At 39.7% G+C, this 15,948-nt stretch overlaps 2 protein-coding genes across 5 annotated transcripts in view; one reads left to right on the top strand and one right to left on the bottom strand.

Annotated features, from left to right (window-relative positions):
* The window catches only part of NRP1 (neuropilin 1), a 137,316-nt gene that overhangs the window by 9,767 nt on the left and 111,601 nt on the right, over positions 1-15,948 (bottom strand). For 2 of the 4 annotated variants that reach the window (XM_037510463.2, XM_054695025.1), the window contains exons 11-13: positions 14,405-14,488; positions 9,662-9,721; positions 4,374-4,511 (exon numbers count right to left, since the gene is read on the bottom strand). In XM_037510463.2, coding sequence (XP_037366360.1) covers positions 4,374-4,511; positions 9,662-9,721; positions 14,405-14,488 — 282 coding nt within the window. Of the gene's footprint in view, positions 1-4,373; positions 4,512-9,661; positions 9,722-14,383; positions 14,489-15,948 lie in introns of all 4 variants that reach the window. The other 2 variants (XM_037510462.2, XM_054695024.1) reach the window with 1 other exon arrangement.
* Positions 2,410-2,828, top strand: LOC119244618 (60S ribosomal protein L31-like). Its single transcript, XM_037510464.2, has one exon. It carries the CDS (start codon positions 2,428-2,430, stop codon positions 2,803-2,805), a length of 378 nt encoding a protein of 125 aa, XP_037366361.1. The 5' UTR covers positions 2,410-2,427; the 3' UTR covers positions 2,806-2,828.

Genomic DNA, 15,948 nt, shown 5'->3' with positions numbered 1-15,948 from the left:
CACCCTGCTGCCATTGTGGTCTTCCAAAAATATGCCTATGTCTCTCCTCTGCTTAAAACTCTTGAATGGCTCCTCACTGCCTTTAGGCTACCCCACTTCTTCACATAGCAACTGAGGCCACATGCCCATGCCACACACCCAATTGACTCACAAACCACACCAGTTGAAATTCACTAAAACACAGCACCCCGAACTGCACAACTGTGCAATGCCATTTCTTATGCAAGCCTGATTAAGACCATCTCTAAGGCAGGACTGCTTTGTCCGAATACTTCTATATTATCTTTAACCACTGTTGCTCTCTGCTGCCATTGGACACTCTAAACCCAACTATACTGTCATCGTTTTCCACTCAGAGTCAGACTGTAAGAACCTCATGTAGGGTAAGGAAAAAAATCAGGCTTTGCTGCCCTCCCGCCATCAGGATAGATGATGGATCCTTGCGGTCCTGAATGTATGCCTGATGGCGGGCACCTGGAGTAGGGTGTCGGCATAGGTAGATGGGATTCACCTGGGCTGAGACTGGGCTTCTAAGGGTGGCGTCACGGGGACGCCAGGGGAAGCTGAGACAGAAGCAGAGAAGCAGAAGCAGAAGCAGAGATCACCAGAGAGCCCAGATAGAGTGAGGATTTGCTGGGGGCTGGGAGGACTGCCAGCCTCCTGGCCCCCCAGCATCCCTGTCTGCCGTATGCCTGGTAAATCTCAATAAAAGCCTGAAAAGTCACTGAGGACTCTGACTCCTCCTTTACCCTGTCTGCATGGGATAATAGAGATCCTGCACTGTGCCCACTCCTGCCCCTACACCTCAAAAATAGGCCCCCCCCTTTATACCCACGTATCCCGTGCCCAATGTGGCACCTACCATGTAATAGGGCTACTCCTACTCAAACAATATTTGTTTGATGAGCCAGGGATAGATGCTGGGTTTCGGGAATCTTCTGTAAGGGGGTACATAGTTTCACTGTTAGAGGTCAAATGCTGAAAATCAAGTGGGGTTTCTTTAAATAAATTGAAAACTGGGGAGCAGGATAGTTTACTTAGCGTTAATTTAAAAAATCTCAATGACCGATTTGCAGAGTGCTGCCTGCTCTCTGCTGTCAGTTTGTGTGCATGCCCTTTTCATCTAGATTTTTTTTTCATGTTAACAAGTTCCTGCCTTTCAAATGTCAGGCTCAGTAAATGATTGTGCTTCTAGTGCCATGGGGGACTCTCTCACGAGTCAGGCAGACCTGGCATTATAGCCAAGCGAATCTCAGAGTTTGTCTGGGAGAACAAAAGAGACAAATCCTTTTGAAAGAATCACACTTCTCAGATGTTAATCAAGACAAGCCCTCCTTTTCTGATACTTCAACATATAAAGAGCTGATATTTTTCCTTTCAGGGTCTTTTTTTTTTTAATCACAATTCTGGGTCAGGAACTCTGTCTTCATTTTCTCAATTAGCACTTTACTTCTGCAAGCCTTTTAGCTTTTGTCTCCGGCTAACATAGCTTTTAACCTCCTTTGAATGTCAGATCCTACTGAGCCATTTTGCTTCACTTTGCATCAATTTTTCCACCATTACTGCCTTCATTTCAGCTAATTGCATTTGGTTAATTTGATGCCATTTATATGTACAGTGCCATTTACAGTCAAAGTATTTTAAGTTTTCTAAAACTGCTTGTCTTAAGACTCAATTGAAAGTGTCTCAGAATTGAAGGAGTCCAATTTTATCCAATTTCCTTGTCATTCTCATTAGGCAAGGAGGTAGCTATGGTGGAAGGAGGTCTATTCAACTTACTTAATAGTTATGTTCACTGGGGACAAAAAGTGAACAACAAAATGGGCAAAGTACCCTCTGCCCATCCATTGGCCTACCAAGCCATCCTCATAAAGCACCAGCATGGGAGGAACTTTGCTTAATGATATTTCTCAGAATCAGCAAACGTTCCTCTGGGGTGTCTTCTGGGAAGCCACTACTTGCGTAAGCAGGCCAGCATCACTGAGTAGGGTGGAAGTTTGTGGGCTGGGTGTATGTATGTGTTTGTACTTTTTGCAGGACACCGCTGGTTCTTTATTCCATATCCCAAGTGGAGTGATGAAGTGACCAGGAGGAAACAGTGTGATAGCGGATTAGAATGTGCTGGAGGGCCTCCCTGGTGGTGCAAGGGTTTAAGATACAACCTATGAAGCTGTCTTCAGCCACTGCAGCATGAATTTGATCCCCGGTCAGGGAGCTACCTGCATGGCACAGCAGACCTCTCTTGTCTTGTCTGCTGCTCCCCTCAGCAGTGTACTTCGGTCAATCTGCCTGTTCTGTTCCCCACTCTGTCTCTAGTGAATTCTCTCACCCTCTACACCTCTAGCCTGTACCCTAGTTCTTGTATACATAAATAAAAATAAATCTTAAAAATAAAAAAATAGACTTTCAACGTTGTGGCCCGGCAGGATGGCTCCCGCAAAGAAGGGTGGTGAGAAGAAGAAGGGCCATTCTGCTATCAACGAGGTAGTTACCAGAGAATACACGATCAACATTCACAAGCACATCCATGGAATTGGCTTCAAGAAGCGTGCCCCTGGAGCACTTAAAGAAATCCGGAAATTTGCAATGAAGGAAATGGGCATTCCAGATGTACGCATTGACACCAGGCTCAACAAAGCTGTCTGGGCCAAGGGAATAAGGAATGTCCCCTATCGTATTCGTGTACGGTTGTCCAGGAAATGTAATGAGGATGAAGATTCACCAAACAAGCTGTATACATTGGTTACCTATGTGCCTGTCACAACTTTCAAAAATCTACAGACAGTCAATGTGGATGAAAACTAATCACTGACTAGCAAATAAAGTTACAGGGCCTCACTGGTGGCACAGAGGGTTGAGCATGATACTCCTGTGTATTTCTGCCTGTTCTGTTTCCCACTCTGTCTCTGGTAAATCCTCTGGTCTATACCCCAATTATACAAAGAATTTATTCATGCAAAATGAAAAAAAAAATAGAGTGCACTGGAGTGGCTGTCCCCTCCCTCTGTTCTCTACCCAGTCCCTCCCTCACTAATTAGTAATAGAAATAGAAAGGGAATGGGGTGTGTTGTGAGGTGGGGTGGGGGGAGATTTCTAGGTGCTCAGAAGATTTAAAATCTTCCCTCAAGTTAAGCCTCCCATCCCATCTGGTTCTACTTCCGCTTGAAAGGTCAAGAGAGAACAAGCATCAGGTTTACTTATTGTTTCTTTAGCTGTGAAATAAATGAGATGACATAATATACATCTGGATTTGCTTCAAAATAATCCACAGATGGAGGCCTCCCTGGTGGTGCAAGGGGTTAGGCACAGCATTGTGAAGCTATTCGCAGCCACTGCAGCATGAGTTTGATCCCCGGCCTGGGAGCTACCCACATGGCACAGCAGACCTCTCCTGCCTCGCCCACTGCTCCCCTCAGCAGTGTATTTCAGTCAGTCTGCCTGTTCTGCTCCCCACTGTCTCTGGTGAATCCTTTCACCCCTCCCGCACCTCTGGCCTGTACACCAGTTCTTGTTTGCATAAATAAATAAATATTTAAAAAAAATCCAGAGATAAAATAAGATACCTAATTTGATAATGGTAGAGGCTGGGGGGATATATTTATATATGAATATATATTTATAAATATATAAATATTTATTCATATATAAATATATGAATATATATTTATTTTATATATGCACACATATAAGGAATATATATACACACATATAAAGAATATATATGTATATGTATATATACATATATGTTCTTTTTTCCTATTTCTTTTTTTTTTAAAGGTTTTTCTTTTTTAAAAGATTTTATTTATTTATACAAGAGCTGGGGTACAGGCCAGAGGCACAGGAGGGTGAGAGGATTCACCAGAGACAGAGCGGGGAGCAGAACAGGCAGATCTACTGAGCACACTGCTGAGGGGAGCAGCAGGCGAGTCAGGGGAGGTCTGCTGCATCATGTAGGAATCTCCCTGGCTGGCCGGGAATCGAACCTGTACTGCAGAGGCTGCGGACAGCTTCATAGTGCTGCACTCAACCTGCTGCGCCACCGGGGAGGCCCCTTTTTTCCTATTTCTTTTCCACTTTTGAAGGTTTAAAATTTTCCATAAAAAGTTTACAAATTATAAAACACTAATTTTCATATATTTACCCAGCTTGCTATTTTTCGGGCGGTCAATCAGTTGACGCACTTAATCAACATTCTTTATTACTTGTCCTAAGTGTATCTCTAGTAGGGAAAAACAACTGGTAATTCCAGGAAATAAAAGTATGAGTTAAAGCTCTGTAGTTATTTCTAACTTCCTTAAACTCACAGATCCCAGGAACGCTCCACAGTAACACCTTCATCTAAAGAAATGAGGCCTCAGTGAACTCTCCGTTACCTGTGTGATCCTGAATTGGTCCTGTTTTGCTGGTCAACACACTCCACTTGAGTTGCACATGGTTGTCATGTTCCCAGTGACAGAAGGTCTTGTGAGAACCCCAGCCAAATTCACAGTTAAAATCATATGTTGGAAACTCTTCAGTAGGTGGAAGGAAAAAACAGAGACAAGCAGAGAAAAACAGATTTAATCAATTAGGGTTACGAAGATCTTTCATTCATAGCAAGCACAATTTATGTAACTTAATGTCTGTTGAAAAATTCTAGGAGTCACAAAACTCAGGATTACCGAAAATTCAAAAGATGCATGGAGATGTCAAAATGTTTGCAAAATCATATTTAATATTTTCTTCATGCAGTTTTAAAAAGATTGTGAAATGACTGTCAAATTGTTTTCACAAAAAAATTTCCAGGAAGGTTACATTCCAAAGACTGTATATTACATTTGCATCATTCTACCTATTTCCACTACATTTAATATGAAAGACACTCTGTTCTTGAGGATGAATCATAAAAATTGATATCCACCAATAACGCACATCTTAGTTAGATATTGACCTGTGAACCTCAAAAGTCTATAAAATGTGAGTTGGCTGAGAGCCTCATCCTGAGCTATTTGTATTCTCCTTCCACATGCTTTTGCTTCAGGTCTTTTTAGTGTCAAATCTCTGAAGCATTTAAGATTTTTTTTTTCTTCTGAGCTTTACATCAGGTCAGTTAATTTTAGTGTAAATTTCTGCTTTTTAAGTAAACCTTTAAATTTGCATATAAATTACTCACTAAAAACTTCAAGGCAAGGTCATGCAAAGCCAGGGCACATTCAAATAGTACTCCCCCCACCACTTTTAAAAAATGTTCAGAATGCTTCTATTGGAGTCTGAAAGAAAAGTGCATATGGATTCACAGGAATGATTTGTCTTGTGTATTCTGTTATGCATCATTTGACTATGGTGTTTTTTAAACCTCTATGGCTGTATTTTTTTACTCAACAGTTTCAAGTAAAAAGCTTAACATTAAACATGGAAAAAATGAAATCATTAATGCTTGGATTTCTTTTGTAAACTCAAGTCAAAAATAAAAATAATCCTGAAGATAAAATCCTGATGCTTCTGCCAGTCTTACTCCTTCCCCCTCCCTACATAAGACGGAACATATAAAACGTGACTCTTTTCTCTAATGAAGAAGGGTCACTGCATCTGATTGATTTTGTGCCATCCACCAGGTGGCAGCATTGAAACAGGGAGAGGTGTTTAGGCATCTTGCCAATTGAACCGAAAAATAAGTTTCAAAACAATCCCTATGAACAATACAATAAGGAAAGTGTGATATGATATGCTGTATTAGGGTCAGGCTGAGATTGTGTCTCCTTTTGATCTTTTCATGAACTTGACTCAAATGGTTAACACAAAATTTCTTTCTTCTCTGAGGTTGGGTTCCATTGCCTCTCTCCCTGTTTTAACAATAGTAGGAGGAAGTTTAATGGTAAGATTATTGAATAGATAAGGATAATTTACTTTGCAATTTTAGTTTCCACAGAACTGTTTTCAAAGGCTAACAGAAAATATTGGAAGGACCGTACCATATAAATTGTCAAAAAAAGTCTCCTTCCCAATGACTATGTGACCTGCACACGGGAGCCCTGGGCCAGCTTGGGGCAAAAACTCCTAAGCTATGTGATGTGTATAATGTGACACTTTCCGTTAGTGCAAAAGGGCTATGTTTCACAACTGTAGTGTCATTGGAAAGATATATTTCATGTCTAGTCTATCATAACCATGAAATAGGACTGTTAAAAGCATGAGAACCTCTCTCCAAAATTTACCATACTTTTGTGCTGCATTATTGAATTATTTAAATGAAGTACTTTCAACCGAACAGTGATTGAATGGTTGAGCAACCTTGGATGTTAATGCCCATAACCCTGGAATGTATTGTTGCATAGTCTCATGTAAGAAAATGTTAATACTGGAAAATATTATGCTGTGTGTGGTTTTGGGTTTCCTCCTTACATACAGTATATAAGACATGCACAGGAACACAGCCATCACAGCACATACACTTCTGGTTATATTTGCTTTGTTAATATGCTAAAGGTATCCTATAGTATAGAAAATCACATAGTCCACTATTTTTGGCTATTGATATTGATGATGTCATAAAATACATGAACTTGGCTATTTTTTTCCAATGACCAGGGCATGGGAAGGCTTTTCCTGAAAGGGTGATTTTTGACATTTCTCCTGCTGCACAGAACAGCAGTATGCCTGTATCTTCCAAAGTCCTCTCCAATTTTATTAATTTAACTTCTTGTATCTATCTAGTCCTTTTTCTTCTTGTCCTGATCATGTAACTTAGGGCAATCCTGTATTGCAGGGAAGGGGTATACAGTGAGAATAGCTAAATGTTAAAAATGTGAGCCTGGCTAGAAAGGCAATTAAACACACAAAACACACATAAACATCCCTAGGAAAGAAAAAGAAAGAGAGGAAGCAGGAAGGTCATAAGCAGAGGAGAAAATGGAAGATAAAGAAAAAAGCAAATGGACTAAAGAAATATGAGTATGGGACTTTGACCTTTAAATCTTTAAAGTATTACTCAGGCCCTGCACAATTCTCATTAAATTCATTGGGAATAATCTGAATAAATCCTTTCTGGACTCTTAAAAAATAGCAGGAAACAATATTCTGAACTTAAAACAAATTTATAGCTGCTATGAGCAAGCACCAGCTGCGCCTGTTGAGCTGATCTTGCCTGCAGTTGTATCATTAGTATCATATATTCACAAGGATTTCATTTTAAAATCTGGTATTCAAAACTTCTATTGAATGTGTTAACTCTTATTCACAGACAGGTCTTTTAGTCCAGACAAGGAGAGGTGCTAAGACCATGATACAAGTATACCTAGCTGCCACAGGAATGTTTGAAGCTCCTTAGAGGGTAAGAGACTTCACCAGGGGGAGCTAGATTAAAAATGCAGATTTCTCATGAGTTCCTGGCAGAACAGGTTTTTATGCATTTAATCGGTTTTATACATTTAATAGGTTTTTATGCATCTGATTACAACCCAGACACTATAGAATAGTATATGCCCACTGATTTTATTATATTGAGAAAAACCTTAAAATGAAATCTTAAGACTCTGCTGGAGTCTATTAGGGCTTCAATGAAGTCACAGTATGATGAAGGTTTAAGGGTCTAACTCTGTTGCTGCTAAAGATACCTATAGAATCTGGGACCTGCAGAAAAGTGTGAATCAAAATAGATGGATTCTACTACGGTTTTTTGCTTCTGAGTTGGTCAGTGGTATACCTAGCCTCTGACTCCATGCATATTTAGGTCTTGAAGAGTTCAGAGCTTTGGCTTAGCTAGACAGTAACAATAAACAGAACTCCTCAACAAAGGTCAGACAGTCCATTACCCAAGAACAAAGATTGAAGCCCAGATTCATGACTCAGACAATGGGAAAACAGGAAATCAAGTCAATTTGTAAAAGACTCTGGGTTGACAACAGAAATCAAAATCAGACCAGACCACCTTATCTGTAAGTCCTGTGATTTGAAGTAAACTTTGTTCAGATGGTGATAGTAGTGAATCATGATTTGTAAATTTGCCCTCGAAACCACAGAGGACCCTATGAGATGAGGACTTGGCGGTAGAGTTCCTTTGTGAAGCCACCGAGGCAAATGCTTTGACCTCAGGCACAACTCAAATGTGTTCACAAAGTCACACTTCCCTGACAATATAGACCTGAAACACTCAAGGGGAATTATTCCATTTTAGAATCTGATACACCTTTCCATCTTCTCCACAGCTGAACAACAGCTGTTGCTCACTTTTTTTTTTTTTTTTTCATAACAATCCCTAGCTCTTTGGGTAGGCAACAATTAATATGAGACAAAACAAGTTAGTTAAGGGTGACTTCTTAGGAGTTTTAATTAATTCTTGGTGAGAAGAAACTAAAAACAGTTTAAGTATTGTTTGTGACAATATTAGAACATCATTTTTGTACCTCACTCCTCTCCTATCACAGAGAGGACAAGGAGTGGTTGCTCTTTTTTCTCCTCAGAAAGCCACCCAACAGGGCTTAAACTCTCCTGAAAGGGAGGAAGGAAGTGGGAGGCAGGGTTTCACTCCTACGGTAGCTTCAACCATCCAAGGTGGCCGGACAATCCCTGCAGGCCACATTTTATAACTTGAAAAGATGTGGGTAGGATAATGATGCAATTATTCTTGTTTCATCTTTTGGCATTTGAGGGGATGTGAGCTGTGTGGTGGGAATGGTTTTATCAATCTTAGCACAACACAGGGAAACTTGGGGTTAAGCTCAACTGAAGAGAAGTTTGTTTTGCAGTTTAATCAGGTCAACAGTGACAGAGTCCTTTAAGGAAGCATACTAATTAGAGAAGTCCTTTCTACCTCTGCCTAGCTGGGTAATGTCACACTGTTGAGGAAACATTGATACACACCACACGCCCCATTAATAAATGACTGTGGAGGCCAAGGCTGAGTGAGCTTCAATAAAGGAAAAGGACGAAGCTGGAAACTGACCTGTTCACCTTACTCTAATGATTAACTTTAAAGTATTTAAAACTTCTGATTGCTTATACTCTTTCCTTTGTGTGTGTCTGTGGGGAAGAATTTTACAGAACACTAACAAAAAACGAGAGAGGGAAAGAGAGGCCACCATTTAACAGTGGCTGACTTCTGATAAACAGCAAACCCAGGACTTTAAAAGTCATTCTGCTTTTCTATTAATAAATGGATGCGGGTGCTATTCCCGGGAGCACTGCTTTCCCTGCACACAATTATAGCTGTGGTTTCCTGAACCCCATTTCGTGGCACGCCCACTGGAAATGCTGTTGTAAAACTGCCAAGTCTGTGGCAGGCAAAACTGACAAACTTTGCCTGTTTCAGTTTTGCAGAATCGTGATGAAAATAAATAGTCAGGCTGCTGCCTGTGAGATTTCCTCCTCCTATAGTTTGCAAACATAGTCCGTGTCCTAGATGTGCTGTGTTTAAACAAAGTATGTTACCCAGTTCCTTCAGTTGAGAGCTGGGATTGTCACCATTTGGCAATTACTGATGGAGAAGAGAATCTCACTCCCTGCTGCATATACATGTGGATAAAAGGAAAGCAATATTTATGGCTCATGCTTGGAGACCAGATGCTGCGTGGCATCTCTCTTCTGGGACTTTGAGCGAAACCGAAATTGAGAAGTTAGCAAAGCACTATTTATAGGGAGCAGGGTAGACATATATGCAACCTACATTTTTTCTTTTATTTAATACCTGATTGTATTGTGCTGTCTATGATGGTTGGCTTTTCTGTGGTCAGCACTGTGGTGCCACCTGAAAAAACAAGAAGAGTAACATACAAAAATGAGGAAAAGTAGCATTGTAGATAATAAGCAGTGGAGAAACACTGCACACTGACACAAGTCATCTTATGCTATATGAGGCAAACACTTTCTGTACAAAATTCTTCCTTTAATTCCCTCTATAGTAATTGTTTTACTTAACTTTTGCTCAACACAATGTCAAATTCAGGTAAGCCACTACCTTTCACCCAACACCTCTATTCATAAAGCATCCAAAGCGACATGGAGAGCTTGCGACTCCTTTCCCAGGGGATTCTCTGATTCCCAGACTAAGCTTGGCATACCAGCGTGACAGTGAAAAGCAAAGGCCTCGGTGACTGGGATGTTAAACTTGACCTAGACTTCTAGGCTTCAAATACTCTTTCCAGGTTTTAGATGTGTACCTGCAAGGCAGTGGCAGGACTTATCTTCACAATCAATTTTAAAAACTGAAGGTTTTAAGTGGATGGCAGTGACTCTTCCTTTTTTTTGGCTGTAGTTGTACATTTTTCTCCAGGACAAATATTCTGCCCAGGATGTGGTTTGGAAAAGGGAAAAGGGAGAAAGAATTCTCCACACTTTCAAGGAACTGGAAGAATGAACAAATAATAACCCTAAACATTGTGAATTTGCCATTAATTTGGGTTGACTTTGAAATTCCTGGTCAGACAAGTGGTACCAGGTGGAGAGAGCTTTGTACTCCTATCTTCCATATCTTAGCTCTTCCCTTTCCCTCTCTTTATCATTATACTTCTGTGGTAGTGTTCTTAAATTGGTGCAATTATTAGAATCACCTGAACGCTTGTTGAAAGCGCAATTTTTAATGTACCTCTCCTCCTCAGACCTCACGGAGAACAAGAATCTCGAAGAACAGGCCTTGAAATCAATTTTTGAAAATTGATTGAGAATTTTTGAAAACTTCTCAGGTGATTCTTATAATCCACTAGGTTTGGGAAACACTGGTTTGCTGTTTATTATGTAAGCCTGAGAAAGCTGTTTCTCCTCATGTGAGTCTGTGATGCAGATCAAGGTGAGAAAACATCTGTTTCCCAAGAGATACAGTCCCGGACAGACTCAGGGCAAGGGCCTGGGGTGGGCCCCTGACAACCATGGACAGGTGTGGAGGTGGGTTATCAAGTACCATTGTACACTTTCCATTATTATCAGTCCATAAAGATTTGTGAGCATCTGTATTCTGACCAGGTCTTCGTCCTATCCTGCAGCTTCCACAGGTCAGAAATCATCTGAATCCTGAATCAGTCATAAAATCAGGATTTCTTAGCTAATGGACTGCAGGACCAAGTCCTGTTACCCTTGCTCTCCTGGTAAATACGTGAGTGGCCACACGTGTAGTGACCTCAATAAGGCAGGCGCTAGGAAGAAGGAATTATATATATTATGGGTTAAAAAGGTGAATCTATAATGGCAGAATTGGAGGAGGGCCAGAATACATTAACGTTCTGTTCCCAGAGGTCTTATAGGAGAAAGACTCAAGATGAAAATTCACTTTTTAAAACCAATATGTATTATCAGTCTCGTTATAGATTCATAGCCAAATTCCACTGTGAAATTTGGCCTCCTTGTGCCTTTGAAGCCAATTGTATTATGTAATCACTTCAAAGCACTTGCAAATGAATAACTTCCAGGTAAATTTCCACCTTGACAAGCAGTATGGGAGAGCAGAATCTTTCTCCATTTCCATGCATTTTGTCCAGTTCACCTGGAATTCAGGTTTGCTTGTAAATAAGGAACATTTTGCTACAATACTTTCCTCCCTCTCTATATAAATAGGTGACTCTAGGAGGAGAAATTAAAGTGACAACATCTGCTTTAAGGAACTAAACTGCTAAACAGAGCACTGGTCCCAATTTTCATGTTCCCACCTATAAGGATAGAAGTGAGAATGCTTTTAGTTTGGTTTCTTTACACTGAATATTCAAAGTCTGCAGTTCTAAAGCCTGTGACAGAAGGTACAAAGATGGAGCAGAGCTGTGTGTGAGCCTAGGATGTGAGTAGCTAGCAAGTGAAAAGATACCTGGGTTAGGTGAGGGTTTGCTTCTCAAAACGTCTATATATGCGCATATCTTTTTCCAGAAAAGGATAAAACATACCTTCACAAAGCAAAATAACTTTTTCCCAACCCCCCAAATGAGTTCTTTTTTTTTTTTAAGGGACAAATTGACTGTAATGAAAATAAAGGAATCTGAAGCACTAAATGCCTTCTAAAAATCATCTCATCCTGATGGGGCCAAGGAATAGGCATTATCAACACTCAGAAGTTCTTAGCATATGCTTATATTTGTAGAATTATTGAGACAAGTGTATTGGCTTAAGAAAATAACTCTTATTTTTTGTCTTGGTAATATGTAAAACAAATTAGAATTAACTAGTTTTTTTCTGTCTACCCAAGAATTGATTTTAAGTGCTATAGATAAACCATAACCTTGTACTTTTAAAGGACTGTCAGTATTTCCACTATAAATGACCCATTTTCTGTGGTTAGTTACTCATTGCCATATACAATTTGCCCCAGGCTAACATACTTGCCCTATTTCATTCAAAGGCTCCAGTTTCAATTGATTCAGTCATGAACTGATGCAAAAATGAGAAGGTTGGTTGTTCTGATATGAGGAGTAAATCTGAGGCTTTGTTTCTAATCAATATTAACTGACCACTTTACGTTTTATAAAGAAAAGAACCCACTACACAAGAGGGTAATTGAAAAGGATATAATGTGATGACTGCAGGCATTCCTTTTTATGAAGAATTTCACTATGGATGTGTGACAGGCTCTGCAAAAGCCTGATGTTTGCAGCAGTGTTTACAGAGAACCCTGGGAAGGTTCCATAGGACCTGGTTCCTAGAATGATAACATCAACTTTTGGGTTTTCTGTTTGAATTTGTCATCTTACAAAGAAAGTGCCTTTACATCAGCTAGAGTAATTTTTGAAATTTGTGGCTACTTATATAAAAGATTTGTTTTCACAAGCCCACAGCAATGTAACATTTATTGGCCATATGAATGTAAGTGGTTATTTTAGAAATTTGGAGGGAGACAGCCTTAGGAGGTGGGATTTAAATGTAAACCTAGTTCATGGTGTTAGGGGGAAAAGGATGTCCCAAAGCTAATTCCATATAGGCTTTGTGGACTCCACCCCCACCCCAGGTCAAAGCCAAAGACACTGGGAACTCCAAATCCCATCACCACCAAAGGGAAGGTGGCTGGGACCTGAGGGTGGGGTTAAGCAGCCAGGTGGATATAAAAGGCAGACACGTGGGCTTTGGGGATCCCCCATTTTTGGCTCTCCGCCAGCTCGCAGTGCCCGGCCAGCTCTGAGAGTGACTTTGGGTTTCCAGGTCGTCGGATCGGGTAGGACGCATTAAAGACTTTATTTCCCTATTTTCTCCCTGAGTTGTACATTTTCCTTATTTCCTTTTCTCTTGTAAATAAACCTTTTATTAACCTTTTGTGTGTGTCTGTAGTAGAGTATTCATAAGTCCCTTTAAAGCTCGCGGGTGAGGACCCACAGCCAGGAACCCGTTTAATATCGGGGTTGCTCTATAACAATGTACTAACTTTCTGAGCTGTATTTTACCACATATTCCATCTCAGTGTGCAGAACTCATATCCCTTCGGAGAAGAGCTTCTGAAAGTATTTGAAATATACTGTTGGGCATTTCGTTCCAGATTTTCATTAGCCAATAACATGATACTATTATGAAGTTTCATGGTTATACCCTCAGTTTCATTCATGGAAATTAATCATGTGGGCTACCTAGGTCCCTACGGGATGCATACACAGACCTATACCCAAGGGCTCATGTTTAACCTAAAATGAGAGCCAGATGCTCTATGAAGTTACATTCTGACACAGGCAACAGTAAATGTCCCATAGTACCTTTCACAACAATTGGATGAAAATCATAGTGCCTTGGCCACTTTCCAAATGGTTCAAGCCCATTTTCCCACTTGCCCAATATTCTGCCATTCCAAGTAGAAGAGAAAGTCACTTTCCAGCTTTTAGATTTTTAGAATATTATAAAATAATACTTTAAATGTATCAGTGAGGCATTTGGGACATATTATCCTGTTATATTTGTTGGTCAGCAGTTATGTGAAATAACAACTAATTCTGTTTTTTGCAAATTTTAATGTAAAATGATTTATAAACCCCTAACTTAAAAGCTGCATTTCAAATATAAGCCTAATTTTATCAATTTGTTGGATAAAGGAACCACTCAAAAATATTTTCTCCTCATTAGAATATAAAAAATAAACATTCTAAAGCACTTCTTTATATATAGGTGTTTTTTGGGGGGTGGGGTGGGTTTGAAGATGAGTTTCAGTTTAGTGTATTTAGTCATGGAGAAATTTTTATTCAGTTAAGATAATCCTAGCTTGGCTTTGAAAATGACTAAAATTATTGTTCCAGATGACTGTGACTATTAAGAACAATTGTTTATATGGTTATCACAAGCAAATGAGTTTGCACATGCACTGACAAGGTGGCCTCTGTTGCTGGGGCAGGACTGCCATCACCCTGGTGCCCAAAACCATGAGAAATTAGGAGTACACAAGCAGGCATTGATTAGCTCATGTCAACTACAACAGGAACTAAAATGGCAGAGCAATGGGATGAGATGGTGTCTGCACCTGTGAGCTGGAAGTCATCACCTGTTCCACTGTGGCAGTTGGCCTGGTCATCATCACATTCATCCACTGGGTTTCCATTGGGAGTAGTCGGTCCAGCAGTAGGTGCTGAAACAACATGCAAGATCATTATCATCTACCTCTAAAATGTATTCTCAAGTTTCTGGCTGAAGAGTCTGCTCAAGTTTTTGCAGAAAACTCTCATCTGGTAAAAGGCCAGGCGCATGACTTGCCCCTCTTTCAGGAGCTAAATATACTTGTATTTTGCTGAGTTGGGGACTGCTTTGTTTTGGTATTTGATCCATATCTACTGAATAGAATGGACTGCCTTAGCATTTTATGCATTGTTATCTACATAAACATTCTCACTCTTTTTTTAGAGTTCTTGAATTCTTGCTGATTGTTTATTCATGACCTTTGAGTTGAGAACTTTGATGATAGAGAATTTGCTTGATTTTCATTTTCAAGGTGCTAGGGAGCTCAGATATTATAGATTCCATTATATTCTTAGTATTTACTAAATTCCCTAAGCTTATATTATAATCCACCACCCTCAAGAGATTCCCAATTCACCTTTAATATAAAATAGCTTGTTTCTTTTTAAGAGAGACTCCATTTCCCTTTATGTAAGCTCCCCAACCAGAAATCCCTCTCTCCAGAGCAGTTATCTGAGAGGAGTCCTCTTATACATTCTGGGGTCATTTTACCTGGACTCCAGAGGATTGCATTCTACTGTTGGCCTGTATCCCCTATCTTTGAGCCTGTAGTTGAACGGTAGCCAACATTAACCAAAAGAGACTGTTTGAAGTTCCTTAAATTTAGTTTTTTTTTTTTTTAGCCTGTTACTCATTTTTGCAACCTGTTTAATATTTTACAAATCCTGAGATAATGTACATTTCTCTTGATGTTTGAGAACCAAATACAGTATTAGGAACAGAGACTTGTTCTTTCAAAACTTCTGACCAGTAGGAATGTGCTGGGAACATTGGTTTCTCAATAAAAATTTGACCCTCTTTGTTACTGTGTATAAGTTCTGAGCAAGAGAGTTATGACAAATACAGAAATGCAGGCAGTTATATCTTTCTCAACTGCCCCAAATATACTAGGAAATCATAATGTACACACCATTGCAGCATACAGTCTAGACTTTATTAAATGTGTACACATATATTCTGGGCTTATTACTGTCACTGAATCAAAGGAATGTTCTCTGGCAATCCAGATGCTTGCTTTTGCTAAGCTGTCCTTGCTTTTGAAAATGTGCCACTTTTAAGTATTTTAAACTCTCTATTCATCTTTCTGGTTTTTCTGTACTCCTTCCGGTGTTTATAAAAGACAGTTCCACACTCGCATTGGTCCAGGGTAGTAACCAGATGAAATTAAAAAAAGCAGAAAATGAATAATTTTTACATCCCAATTTTAAAATTTGATAATATTTTATGTTCTGAGCTTCTCTAATTATTTCATAAGTGCTAGCCCAGAGCAGGACAGAGACTCATGAAAGGCTTAGCTGTACCTCATCCACTTTCTGTGTCCCTTAAGATATCTTCTGAAGAACAAAGCACAAA

The sequence above is a fragment of the Talpa occidentalis genome, unplaced genomic scaffold (assembly GCF_014898055.3).
Source record: "Talpa occidentalis isolate TD23 unplaced genomic scaffold, MPIMG_talOcc4v2.1 talOcc4.14, whole genome shotgun sequence".
NCBI classification, from domain to species: Eukaryota; Metazoa; Chordata; class Mammalia; order Eulipotyphla; family Talpidae; genus Talpa; species Talpa occidentalis.
This window is presented reverse-complemented; position numbering and strand designations above follow the sequence as displayed.